The sequence below is a fragment of the Salminus brasiliensis genome, chromosome 22 (genome assembly GCF_030463535.1).
Source record: "Salminus brasiliensis chromosome 22, fSalBra1.hap2, whole genome shotgun sequence".
Lineage (NCBI taxonomy): Eukaryota > Metazoa > Chordata > Actinopteri > Characiformes > Bryconidae > Salminus > Salminus brasiliensis.
The window spans coordinates 29,919,057-29,933,298 of record NC_132899.1 but is presented as its reverse complement, the minus strand read 5'-3'; the positions used below and the strand labels follow the sequence as shown (position 1 = coordinate 29,933,298).

The 14,242-nt window shown below is 43.9% G+C and overlaps 2 protein-coding genes across 4 annotated transcripts in view; one reads left to right on the top strand and one right to left on the bottom strand.

The window, feature by feature from the left end:
• drosha (drosha ribonuclease III) overlaps window positions 1-1,373 on the top strand; it is a 161,766-nt gene extending 160,393 nt beyond the window's left edge. The window contains exon 32 of the mRNA XM_072667489.1: window positions 775-1,373. Within this exon, the coding sequence (XP_072523590.1) occupies window positions 775-905 (131 nt within the window). The 3' untranslated portion in view covers window positions 906-1,373. The remainder of the gene's footprint in view (window positions 1-774) is intronic.
• Window positions 1,374-5,439: 4,066 nt separating this feature from the next.
• LOC140544110 (cadherin-10-like) overlaps window positions 5,440-14,242 on the bottom strand; it is a 103,642-nt gene continuing 94,839 nt past the window's right edge. For 2 of the 3 annotated variants that reach the window (XM_072667487.1, XM_072667486.1), the window contains 5 exons: window positions 12,679-12,815; window positions 12,226-12,341; window positions 11,470-11,587; window positions 9,914-10,165; window positions 5,440-9,655 (listed from right to left, as the gene is read on the bottom strand). In XM_072667487.1, the coding sequence (XP_072523588.1) occupies window positions 9,156-9,655; window positions 9,914-10,165; window positions 11,470-11,587; window positions 12,226-12,341; window positions 12,679-12,815 (1,123 nt within the window). In that variant the 3' untranslated portion in view covers window positions 5,440-9,155. Of the gene's footprint in view, window positions 9,656-9,913; window positions 10,957-11,469; window positions 11,588-12,225; window positions 12,342-12,678; window positions 12,816-14,242 lie in introns of those variants that run through there. The other variant, XM_072667488.1, reaches the window with a different exon arrangement.

The window sequence follows — 14,242 nt, the reverse complement described above, 5'->3', positions numbered from 1 at the left end:
CTTAGGGAATTCTTTCCTTCTGAGTCTTGCTTCCTCTCAGAGGTGTCCGTTCCTCTTAATGGTTGGATCCGATCATGTCTTTGTTCCTGTCTGTGTTCTTCCTAACTACACACACACACACACACTTACACACTCTCTCTCTCTCTCTCTTTCTCTAAACAACAAACCAGCTGCTTCGGGATGGACAGTGGCTGCTGGAGGAAGCAGATGCAGATAGAACTGAACTGATCTGAGAGGCAGTGCTGAGTGACAGCTGACCGCTGATGGTGATGAGCTGTGGGCAGTGGGCAGCTTTATGCTGACCGCCTTCACCGCTCCATCCTCAAAGCAGCCCGTTCCTGGTTCTTCCCCTTCCTGCACATTTTTCAGCGTAAATTGAGACGTATGCTTCCACACTTATCTGATAGCACGCTCAGCCTCGTTACCGATCGTATTAAGATATCTACATTTTTAATTAGGTGATCAGATCTGATTGCTGGGCGCTGCGGAGGCAGATGATGCCTGTCTAATTCCCCTCCTTGTTTTTCAGCGAAAGGTGAAATTCCGGGGATTTAGTGAACACAGCAATTAATCCTGTGCTACGAGGTTGTATCAGTCAGAATAATTGAGGGGTCGCGAGCGGTTTTCCTCGCTGATTTGTCAAAGCAGAAGACAGGCGGCGGCGCTTCCTCGTAATGTTAATGAAAAAAGTTCTGGGTTTATGTTCCGCATCTGAAACCTCTCTCTCGTTGTGTCTGTCTCCTCCTCCTCCTCCTCCTCTTCCTCTTCCCGCAGATAACTTCCCTCAGATGGCTCATCAGAAACGCTTCATTGAGCGGAAGTACAGGCAGGAGCTGAAGGAGATGAGGAGGGAGCGAGAGCGGCAGGAACGGGAGAGCGACGACGGGGAAGACGGCCGGAAGTGAGCGAGCCGAGAAAGGAAAGAAGGGCGTGGCCTGAAGAAACGAGTCCGATCACTCCAGGTACAGTCACAGGAAAGGGGTGGACTCTTACAGTGCTCCGCCCAAAACGCCCATAAGTTCACATTGACACTCACGTCTGGGAGATTTTACTAAGCAGAGCCAGACTGAAGCGATGATTCAGCCAAAAAGAAATAAATAATAAACAAACAAACCCTGCTCTCCTCACAGCTCAAACCAGCCAGACTGAAAGTGTTGGCTGACCGAGGTTTGCTACCTTTAGCTTTACGCCGGCGCCGTCAGGTCATTCATGTAGCTAAGTAGCCGCCACAGTGCTAAGTGGTTGAGCGCGAGCTGTCATTACTTCTCAGCTACACTAACCTCGTAGCTTCAGTGCCCTGCTAAATTAGCAAGCGTCAGACAGCAGGCATGCCTTGCTGATCAACTGTATGTGGGGTAAGGGGGGCTGGGGGGGCTGGGGGGGCTGGGTAAACGGAGCTTGTTGCAGAACATGTGCGGACCTGTTGATTTTTTTATTGTTTGTTTGTTTTTATGAGTCTGTGGCGTTTGTGAATGTAATAAAATGTGATTTATATGAACTAAGGTTAAACCAAGCTTCCTAATAAACAAATAAACTGAGCTGTCTGAAATGGCCTGACCTGCCGATGCTTTTGCAGGTATTAAATGCTGGTACTTTTAGATGGGAGCTCTTCTGCATTGGGTAAATAATTGATTTTGCAGGTATTCTTGTGTATTATTTTTTTTTATCATTATTATTATTTTCAGCAACATTCGGTTATTCCATCCAGTTTATTCTTTTCCACTGCCCTCATGGAGCTGTAACACAAACCACCAACCTGAGAGCACAAAGGCTTCACACATTTCCTCCAGGGCACCCAAGCCTGCCACTGCATCTTTTGAACTACTGGCAATTTTGCCAAGTCTCCAGACGGTTTCGGAGGTAATCTATGGTCCCCTCATGTGATTCAAATGGCTAGACGGCCAGCTAGAGCTGCAGCTAGCCCACAGCAGCAGAGCTACTGATAGCACAGCATGACTAAGTGCATCTACTGCATGTGCAGAATGCATATATTAGCTAAGACATCTGTTGATGTACAGTTTGATCTTCATCAGCGGTCAAGTTCGCCGCATACACTCCCATTCCTCTGCCGTCTCAGTGTCACTGTCCGTAACTCATTGAAATTGCTGATCAACAGCAGACGTATAAGGAAGAGGTTTCCAATAAAGTAGTCAGTATTGTATATAGAGTCATGGCTTAAAGTGTTGGCACCCCTGAACGTTTTCCAGAAAATGATTGCTGGAACAACACATAAAACAGAGGGGAGGGGAGGGGGGGGCAAAATGATTGACATCCTCATCTTAATATTTGGTTGCAAAATCAATCATATTAATCGCTTCCTGTAACCATCAACAAGCTCCTTACGCCTCTCAGCTGGGATGTTTGCCAACTCTCCAGCTCTCAGATTCTCCCAGCATCAAATCTCTCCACAGGTGTTCAGTGGGATTGAGGTCCGGACTCATTGCTGGCCACTTCAGAACTCTCCAGCTTTTTGGAAGAGGTTTGGGCTCATTGTCCTGCTGGAAGACCAATGATAGGACGCAAACCCAGCTTTCAGACACTGGGTCCTAAATCCTTTGGAAATCTTCAGATTTCATGATGCCTTGCACACAGTCAAGGTACCCAGTACCAGAGGCAGCAAAGCGAATCTTTGAACCTCCACCAGGTTTGGCTGTAGGTACTGTGCTCTTTTCTTTGTTGGCCTCGTTATCATTATATTTTTGGTAAACAGTATATCAACCCACTAAGCCAAAATCCTTCTGGGAAAACGTCACGTGAACAAATGAAAAATCCTTATGGTAAAGCACATCGTTCTACTGAACGATGTGCTTTACCATAAAGCTCTATCTATTTTTCATTTGTTCACGTGACGTTTTCCCAGAAGGATTTTGGCATAGTGGGTTCCTCCTGGGTCTCCTGCCATTTATTTCATTCAAATGTCGGATAGTTTGTGCCGACGCTGATGCACCCTGAGCCTGCAGTACAGCTTGAATTTCTTTGGAACCTGATTGGGGCTGCTTATTATCCACCATCTGAACTGTCCTGTCCCGCCTTGCAACATTTCATCACATTTTCTCTTCCCTCCACATCCAGGGAGATTAGCTACAGTGCCATGGGTTGTTTCAATACACAAAGGAAATAAAGGTGTGTATTCCAAAGCATGTGTAATTGCAATACTTTTCTGGAAAACTTTCAGGGGTGCCAACACTTTCAGCTGTGACTGCACTAATCATCCATTATATAAATACCTAATACTGCGTAGCCGACAAAACGGCTCCAACCCGTCGAGGCATGGACTTCACGGGACCTCTGAAGGTGTCCTGTGGTGTCTGACACCAAGACGTTAGCAGCTGTCCTATAAATGGCGAGGTGGGGCCTCCATGTATCACTTCAGTAAGCCTTGGGTGCCCGTGACCCCGTTGCCGGTTCACCGGTTGTCCTTTCTTGGAGCACTTTTGGACCAGACCCGGTACTCTACTCTCATGCCCTTTTGGACATCAAGCCACGTATTTTGCCTGTGATGGTTTTTGCACTCTGCTACAACTGACTGGTGTGCTCGCTTATTTAGAAGTGCAGCAAACCCGGTCACGTAGCATTCATTCCAAACCGGGGGGGGGTCATAATAAAAATCCAGTGTGACTGTGGATGCATATTTCACCTGTTTTTAATGTTATGGCAGATCAGTGTGTACAGAGATTGAAAGAGGGTTGGTTCTGATGGGTTCCAGACTCTCAGAGAGGAGTGTCAAAGCTGACTAAATGAGTTTATGTGGTTCTAGTAGTGAACAGCTCTGTACCGAGATCCGAACTCCCGAACTGCCCAGGAATACAGCCCTGTTTTTTAATACGTAGTTTCTTAGTTACAGAACAGCTAATGCATTCTGACCCATAATGTTTCTGCGTCTAACATCCACAGGGGAGTCAGTATAATTTAGCAGCAGAAAAGAAAGAGATCTCTAAAAAGGAAAGCCCACATCCAAAAGCATGCTAGAGCTGAAAGAGCACTCGTGATTTGTTCGCAAGATTTCTCTAAAAGCCGGATCCAAACTTTAATGCTGTCGGGCCGGGGTCGAGGTCGGCCTTCACTGCTGCGAGTGCATGTAATAGTCCGGGATTACATATTCAGAGCCGGTTTGTAGCGCAGGTCATCAGTGACCTCCTACGTAGAGTCCATGGTTTTTGATAAAATACCGAAAGGAAGTTCTTTGCTGAAAACGACTGGAACGGCTTCACAGTATTTAGTCATGGGTAAAATGTAAAAGAGCCCAGGATGAATTTACAGATTAATCGATGAAGACTGCTGTGGGTTTTCATTCCACATTCAAAGAGCAGCCAAGCAAAGGCCAGTGCTGATGTAGCCGCGAAGGCTTTTTAGCTCTGTTTATTAGAAATGTGACGTCTGACGCTGATCCTGGTTTGACGTGCACTCCCATCGCATGTTTGATGTTTTTTTCCGTCTCTGGCAAATAAACGATGGTGAATATCTAGAGCGGTTGTTTGCAGTGCGATCCAATTGCCCGACATTAGATTTGCTCAGACAGGATCGTTATGCAAATGAAGTTATGACGAGACGGCAGTGTGATTCTGGGCTTTATGTCGATACAGTTCGATCCAGATGTGTGTTCTTCAGTTTCTGCATGTATGTTCACTGCTGAACTCCCAGCGTCCTGCAGTTAGTTTATTAATGCAGCTGCACAGTGCAGCATTTCTGCACTCATTTAGCTTGGGGTCAGTTTGGGAGGACCCTGTTTTACACTGAATTTTTACACTGAATTTAACTGAATTAACTTTCACACTTTCTCTTTGACTTGTTTGGATTAACCCCTAAACGCAGCAGCAGGGCTTAGTACACACTAAGGGGTATTACTCAGTAACTGCTGGGGCTGTTTGAGGGGTTACACTATGTGGAAAACCACACTGGCAGCTCACAGCTGAAACTGTTTACAGGCAGCTCTAAGCTTTATCTGGGTTTACGGTATTTGCTAATGCCCATTGTAATGTGCTGTCCGAAGACACAGGCCTGCACTGCCCTTTTGTTTACGATTGAAGACTTTTTGCAGTTGCAAAGCTTATACTTAAAAGACCATGTTTTTGGTGTGTGTGTGTGTGTGTGTGTGTGTGTGTGTGTGTGTGTGTGTGTGTGTGTGTGTGTGTTCGTTTTTAGGGACGTACATCTGTATCTTTTTCCACTGCTGCCGCAAAGTAGCTGAACTTCACCATATAACTCGAGGCGACGCATCGCCGCACAGTTTCTGCCCTGATGCCACAGTGACGAGTAGGACCACGCCTTGTTGATGATTTTACATGTATTTAATGTTGATTCATACAAATATTTTATACAAAATATCACATTGTACAAAGCATAGATAGGTGACCGTTGTGTCTGGATCGTCAGCCGACGGTAAGCTAACAGTGTCTGCAGCATCACAGAAGCGTGCCAAGGCGCCCCCCCCCCACCACCACCACCACCCCCCTCACATCTCCGTCACTCACGGTTCACTTCACAGTTCACAGCTGCAGCGAACTGATTCACCCGGTAGCTTAAACTGGATCCCCTCGCACTGTAAAACTGCATCATTGGACTTGAGTTGGGATGGGAGCTTTAGAGAGGAACGGGGAACGGTGACGGCCTAATCTGTGTGCTAGTTAACCTAGCCTAGAGAACGCTGGAAGCAAGTGAAGTGAATCAGCAGAAGTACAGAGAATGTTAACGGGGCTCTGAGGGCCGACGTTTAGCAGATTGTGTTGTCAGATTTTAGATTAAAGGCTACAGGTTGTTTGTTGGATCCATATACAGTATAAAACGTAGAGCGATTCTGATTTACAGCTCAGTAAATGATCAGTGCTGGGTAGTATTTCACATGTCTGATTTTTTCCCTGGAAAAGGAAATAAATATTCAGTGTAAAATAATACATATATTTAGGTTTAATGGAGCATGGGTGGGCGCCTAGCTCTTTAGCTTCATTCTTCACTAGAGGAAACTGCAAAAGGGTCCGAGGAAAAGTGGCACAACACAAATCGTCGCCGTCGGACGAAAACCTTGCCTCTCCACTTGATGATCTTTTTACTTTGTGTCAGAATGTCATGAATTCTGGGCCGGTAGAAATGCTCTGAATTGACTTGGAATATTCTTTGGAGATAAAAGGTGTATAAAACTTCTATTGGAGATATAAGGTTTTCGTCCGACAGCGATGAAATATAGTAATCTGCATCGGTGAGATCTTGCTAAAAATGTTTCTTTGTCCGAGATGATCGTGATGTTAGCACTTCAGGTCAAAATTGAGGTGGCTTGCGTCAGAGTTAATATGGCCTTCTGGTCACTGCTTTGGGTTTGGAAGCGGAGCTGGGTTTGAGGTACGAATGCTGTTTGGTAGAACCAAAAATAAAAACGTGATTCTTAGTCCAGAGCCGTACACAGCAGTACCTTTTTAGTGGTCAGTGTTTGTGTCATGAGTTACTTTTATTTTCCTCCACCAATAGAATGAACTCATGACCTTTGTTCTCTCTTAAACATGATTTGAGCTTTGAGTTTCTTATTTATGTCTTGCCTCTATTATGTCTCGTCTCTAAAGCTCATTAAGTCTAAAGTTCCAGACAATACCCCCATGGTTTTCCATCTCTCTTCCACTCTCACATGATGACTGTCATGTGGTGATGTGAAAAACTGCCAGCTAGCATATCTGTATATTTTAGGAATGGCTTTCAGGCTATGCTTTATATATATATATATATATATATAACACACTCAAATGGCCTCTCTTCATTGTTGTCTGTGGAGCCGTGTGCAATTTTAAACCACATATTTAAGCTTAAACTTTTCTGCGCCCACAAAAGAGCACCACATCATCAGAGGCCGATTTAAGATCAATCCCCCGCTTTAGTCGCTCATTTAGCATGGAGGAAAAGCAAGGTTTCGAACACCCAGGGCTGCACAGCACTCAACACAAAGATGAGCGCAGTCGGAACGTGAATGTTTAGTATTCTGAGAGTTTTCAGTGTTTATTGCTCATCTGTTTCGTGTCCTCTCTAATCGCAGTCTTGCATCTCCGTTCTTTTGGGTCATCTGAATGCCTCTTAAATGGGTACGTCCCGACTCCCAAGAAGCCCTATTTCCGCGTTGTTGTCCCTTTGTGTATATTTGTAAGCTCCTTTTATTGAGCGTTTATGTACCAAGGGCTGTCATGACCATACACCAACCTTTTTCCATCTACTTTGTGTTTCTTTACCTTTAAGACTGATGCCTGTAAACGACATCTGTTCTGACCGGGCCTCATCCACACAGCTCAAATCAGAGACGTTATAAATGAGGAGACCGGCCGCTGGTTAAAATGTGGACGGGAGTTTTCATAACACTCGACATGGCATCGGTTTACAGTTACAGTCCTGCCTTTCAACAAAATGAGTCAATCAGCAACCCTCAATATAGAGATCTGCACGAGCCCACTCTGCGTATTACTGAGCCGAGTACTAGAGTCTAGCCTGGTCTCGTATGACTGGAAATAACCGCCAGGTGTTGCAAAGATGGCTGAAATGGTCACTTCAGACTGGCTCTAGACTAAACTGGCGAGGTCTTATTTTTGTGAATATAAGCTTAGCTTTCATTTTTAGGACCAGGGTTTGTTTTAAAAAAAATAAATACATAAAATTAGGACAATTTGGTGTTCTCCAAGCCAGGCTTTAATACACAGACCTACGCTCCAGTTGCATTAGGCCTCGTACAGCCTGTAAAAGTAGGGAATTGATCGTTTTTGACTTTTGCAGAATGCAAGAACAGACATCGTGTCAAAATACTGGTTCTGCTCAAAGCAAACCCAATTCACTCCCTCAACTGCTCATCTCTAAAGGTCATCGAGATGCCAACAAGGGATCTAGGCTTTTACCTTCAGAATTTCTTTTAGAAGTAAATATCTTACATTTCACAAGGCCGACCTAAAAAGCTGCATTTATACGTTACCTATAATAGATCAGCTGGGCCTATTGATCTCGATGACCTTAGAATTCACTGAGACTTGCTCCTTTGTACTTGGAAACACCAGTTATGCGTCAGGTAATCTGTAATGAAAGAAAGCACCTTATTACATCAGTCCCACAATCATCCTGCACCCTGTGGGGAATGCCAATGCTATGAACTGCCAGACCTTTTATACTACAGAAACACTGTTGACACCAGTCCACTGCCTAACTACTGCAAATGAAACAAGGGACCAGTTGTCTCGTGAATGCTCTAAAGTCTTTATAACACGAATCATACTCGACTGTCTCAACCAACGACCAACATGGTTTTCCACCAATAAAGTGTGACGATGCGTTTGTACAGTGGTGCTGCGGCAGAGTTACGGCTAAACAGCTAAAAAACCCAGAAGCACAGACTTGTGTACATAGACATATTTTGTGAATTTTGAAATATGCATAATGTATGATGTTACCATATTTGTAAAGCTCACTATTATTTTTTTTTTTTTCTCTTCCTCCTGCTTTGCAGAAGAAACTAATACACAGTCAGTGAGGCTTCCCAAGGTTACTGTTCTAGTCATGTCTGTGGTCAAGCCACCAAGAAAGTTCTCCGGACGTCCTAGAGTAGGTCAGGTTTGATAAGACATCAAAATCTCAGTCCTGTAAAAGGGCACTTTGGGAGGAAAAAAAGCATCATCAGTGCTCGTCTTGGTATCCACTTTGTTAAATACCGCACAAGGGGTACAAGTCTCTCTATCTGTTTGGCTTTTCTTGGTTATGGATGTCCACCACTGACAAACAGCTTGTGCGAATCCACTGAGTCCGTTATAACTCCGCGTGGGTTTTTCCTGCTTTAAGCTGCATGGTAGGACTGCACGATACGATATACTGATTGTTAATCATTATCGGGATATTCACCTTTGCAATAGCAATGTCACAGCTGCGAATGACTCTTCTAACCAATCACAATGCTTTTTAACGGTGTGCTGTGAGCATCCTGACCAATCACAGTTCAAGATGACTTCCTGGGGGTGTTTTTGATGAATCAAGGTATTCATGTAATCCAACAAAAATAAATAATTTTGGTAGAAATAAAGCAAGCCCGTGTCACATTACTGATTCATCGATACACCTTTTAAAATATTGCAAAGCGTCTCGCAATACGTATCAATAAAATCACAATGCTACTTTTTCGGTCCATATCGTGCAGCCCTACTGCATGGTTATGATTTTTCGCTCTCCTCCCCTCCGTACATGTCGGCGAGTTTTTTAAACCTGGGGCCCCACTCGCTCAGATAGTTATAGTCCTGCAGGCCCTCGCTGCTGGCCGACTCCAGCGAGCTCAAGCTCTCAGCCACTGAGCCGCTGCCCTCGTAGGCGTAAGTAGCCAGGGAGTCGTAAGGGGGCGCCGTCGGGTCGGAGTCGTTTTCCTGCAGCCTCTGAGCGATGAAGTCCCGGACGTCCGTGTTCTCGCGAGCCGCTGTGGCCGCCAGCCTCCGCGTGGATGTGTACAGGCTGTCCGGGATGATGTCTCTCCTGTGTTTAGTGTCTTCGATCACTTCCGGATTACGCAGGGTTCCGATGTCGAAGGCCTGGGTGTCTTCCTCTCCTCCGCCTTCGTCGTTGTAGCTCACCACGTTGTCCCGCACGTCTTCTTTGGAAATGATCAGTGGCTCCATCTTCTCCCTCTGGCTCCTCAGAGCCGTAAACAGCACCACAATCACTGCAAAGGTGAACATTCACAGTGATGTAGATTAGAGAAAAATCGATTGTCTCTTAGAGGCTGTGTGCAATAGAAACCGGTTTAGGCAGAGATGCAAAAACATGGACTTTACCACTATGCTGTGACATCACCATTAATACATAATGAAATATTGAAAGTTTAGTAAAGAATACATAATAATAACAGTAAGAAAAGTAAGTGAATGAAGTTAATAAAGGAAAGAATAACAGTTATGCATGATAATGCAAGTGTTCTTACTCAGCAGTATAACGACACACAGCAGGATGGCCACGAGTGCCCCTGTGCTCAGCCCAGCGGCAAGAGTGAAGGCTTCAGAGTTGCACTGCTTCATGTTCCCGTTGCGGTCACATGAACACACTCGCACCGTCAGCGTGTTGGTGCTGCTCAGCACGGGGTAATCTCCATCAGCGATCACCACGGGCACCAGGTGAACACTCTTCTGCAGCCGGCTGTAGCTGCTCTGCACAGTCACGATACCGGCCGTGTTATCTGCACAACAGTTCAAACACAACCATACACCCGTACTGAAAAGCGCCGATCAGCAGATTCAACTTTCTGAGTCTGACTGTTCATCGGTCAACACTATAGACACTGGACATGGTCTGAGACTATTCAATATTTAAAGATTTCTGTGAACAACAACGTATGATCATACACTGTAATTATAATCAAATAAAGGTTGATTTTATACATTAAACTGATTATGGATGTTATTTTACTATTAAAGGATTTAGGATATGAATGTTACTGTAACTCCATTCATGTTAACTTCATTCTGGATATTAATTGTACTATAAATTAATGTATGAATATTTATTCATTCTGGGTGTTACTCTTAAGTCATATGACTTATTTTATCATTATCTATGTTTCTCAATAATCCACAGCTCTCTTCATTATTGTGCACAATCTAAAATTCTGTATGTAATTTGAAATGGTAGCATATGTAATGCTTCAGCTGTGAAATATGGGGCAGCCTTAAACACCCAATGCTCAACTTTGAGGCCTTGGTCTGCTGAGGGGATGCAACAGGATAGTCTGTATGGGAACTTCAGCACAGTGCAGAAAAAAAGGAGGATGTTTGACAGCAGCCCATCCAGAGAGACGAGCGGGAAGCAGCTGAGCTGATTCTAATCTTCACTGCACCCCGAATGAGGTCAACATCTATTCACAGCTGCAGAAGAGCTCCACGTTCATCCTTTTCCAAGGTTAGTATATTGGATTGTTTATTCTTCCTTCATTTCAATTGTTTGGTCTTTTTGTTGAGGTTTCTTCAGTAACTGTTGAAATAATCAATGGATTAGTCTGTAAATAATGTAGTCAACAGCGACCGCCCTGCTCCAGCGTAGCTCCGGACTGTTCCCGTCAAACTGTGGTTGTCTTGCTAAATTAACAGAACATCCGGAGACAGAATGACATGAAGTGTGTTGTCTGCATGGTATTAGGCTAAGCCCCTCTGTGCTGCACCTGTAGATGTTCAGTGATTTATTCCATCAGGATTAATATTTTAATAGTGATGACAGAAGTCATTGAAATGTTCAGACCTGATATTAAGGACTGCTGAAGTCGCTGCGCTAATAACAAACTAATCATGTTCATTAATAATACATTAAAAACCTTCTCAGTGAACGAGTTCAATCAACACATCGCCGTGTGTAGGGACAAATGGCAAAACTAAATGGGAGATGGATAACGCTCAAGGTTTTGTCTGGAATGATCTTTCACTGCAGCTATAAAACCATGAATAACAGCAACTTTAAACCTTTAAAAAGTTCCACTTTTCTGTAAGTCACCTTTGTTGTCTCTGACAGTGAAATTGGCATTGACTGAAGCTTCTGGTGCCAAACTGAAAAAGAACCTGTGGCCTCCAGTCGGCTGGTCAGCATCTGAGGCACTGACCGTTTGGATCCTCTGAAAGAGAAAGGAACATTGTAATGAGGTGGAAACACATGAAAAATGTGTGTGAAAAATCATCTGCAACAGTAACTCCTTTTACAAAACATCTAAGGCCAGGTTTCCCAGCACAGATTAAGTGTAAACCTGGAGTGGACCAAATGTCCAGGGGTAAACTGACTGTTGACTAGTCTTTTATCAGTAAGAGTAAGTTGTCATATGTTAATTATATGTAATGAGATGTTTTAATTAGCCAGGTTAAAAGCTGTTAGCATCTCTCTGATTCCCTCGACACTGGACAGACTAACACCACTGATATGAGGCATTTCAATAACAGCTACAACCCCCCATTAGCTAGGTAAAGCCAGTCGCTAACTTTAGGCTACGTTTGCTTAGTTTTTCTGCATTTGGTCAATAACAATAGAAATTCTTGAACTAGAATGTCTGTAAAGTGGATTTTGGGGTCTTTTTTTATTCAATATAAAGTACTTGCTGATGCTGATCAGGAACAGTCAAATTAGTCCTGTGTTAGAAAATCTACAATATATCCTTGCAAAGCTGGTTTTAAGGGTTAACCACAACTAATAATGGTCGTATGGATTATATACTAGGTTTGCAGATAAGGCCATTCTTAAGATCATGGTTAATTGAATTACCTGGCCCGCTTTGGCATTTTCACAAACAAACGCCTCGTCCACATTGTCGAAGGTTGGGGCGTTATCATTTACGTCCAGCACCCTCACATAAACCGGCACATGACTCATCAGGCTGTCTGAAACGGAAACGTTAGCGTTGTGAGAACAGCTTGAAACCCTACTGTAGAAAAAAATCTATATTTAATAAAGAAAAATGTCCAAATGCTTTACTCTTTAACCAATATGTGCAAAAATACCTTAAATCAACCAAAATGCACAGGACGCTTTCAGACAGATGATGTTAATTAAGCTAAACTGCCACACATCTCTGATGTTACCAAAAAAAACATTTTAGAAGGTAATCACTCCCGTGGTCATTATGCCAAATTAGTCCTAATAGTCACAGTCATAATAAAACAATGTGTACGTTTTAACATCAATTTGTCATAATTCGAGTTTTGATATGAAGCTTACTGTTTTCAGTAGCCTGTACTGAAATGTTGTGCCAGGCTTGCTCTTCCCTGTCCAGCAGACGAGAGATGTACACTGACCCGTTGTTTGGATATATGTTGAATACATGGTCCATATCCGTGCGCCAGTCAATTAGATACCTATCAACAGAGAACAGAGACTATTGAGGCCCTGCTGGACAACAAATAAGTAAAGGGGGGGAAAAGTACATTAGTTGAACATTTTTCACAGTTCCGATACTTATTAGGATTAGCTAACAAGCAAGCTCCACTGCTCTATCTCTTAATTAGGTTTCATTTGAAGACTCTTAGATTGCGCCATTACTCTTTCCATTACCAAACGACTCATTCGCTCCCTCAGGCTTTCAGACCCCTTTTTATGCCTGATGTGAGAAAGTGCACTGCATGTGAATACCATGCACTGATGATAATGAGTGTTCTTCCAGTTCCACCTGGTTTAAAGGTGGATAAACAACATGTCCTTAGTTTAGTTTGCTTATTTTTTTTGCTGTAGTATGTAAAGTAGTTTAAGTCCATGTAGCGGAGTGTGTATACAGAGTGTGTAATACCACTGCCCACCCAAAGGCAGATGGGAATTCGATTACCCATCTGGGTAAAAACACACCAGCACACTATACGAATAGGCCCTGTTCACAGCTGGCACTAAATTAGATCGTGGGTGACCTGTTCAGAAAGGACAGCAAAGGAAACAACGAAAAGCTGTGTTCGCGAGACTGGGGCTGTGAGTGGCTCAGCAGTCTAATGGGCTGCTGCTGTAGCTTGGGGGGTCATGAGCTTTATCGGCGGATAGAGTCCGAGGGAGCACAACTGGCCAGTTGGGTAAGTGGTGCTTTCTCTCTTAATCACCCTTATAGCGATGTTGGCTGTTAGCTGGTGCAGTGGAGCTGGACACCTGATGCTTTCCCTTCAAATGAGGCGGTGGCTGGCTTTGCAAGTTACGAACAGGTGGGTCAGTTGGCAGCACCAAACATTTAAAAGAACCATGATCACAAGACTTTGCAGACTGGTGAGAACAGGTCATGCTTGGGGTATTCGCTGCATTGATTAACAGTTATTTGCACATTTTTGCAAGTGATGATGACGTGTGTATTATAGGTGGTACTTTGTTCATGTAGAAGCATCGAGGCACTTTCTCATCTTTCACACTACATATGTTATACCTTATGAGGTGGCTGGAGTGTTAAGAACATGTGTCTGTAACCTGTTCACACGTGTACCTAGTGCAGTTAAAGAGTCTTTTAGGTGGGGTTTGGGGAATTACAGAAACTGAATGCAACACGAGCGCAAAGCATGACCGATCCACTAGCAGTTCTATTTTAACTTCACCTTCCCTGAAGGTCATTTGTGTAGGTGTCGATCAAATTTTCCTGAAGGTCTTTTGCAGTCAAACAGGGTGTCTCAGTTTTCTTGGTCTTCCAGACCTCAACTTTGCCCTTCAAGGCTCCTGATAACTGCCATTCTCAATTACAGTGCGAACTAAAGAAACAGCTACCTGAAAACTCTGCACTGTGGGCATCAATAGGCAGTGTGCAAATGACATCATGTCA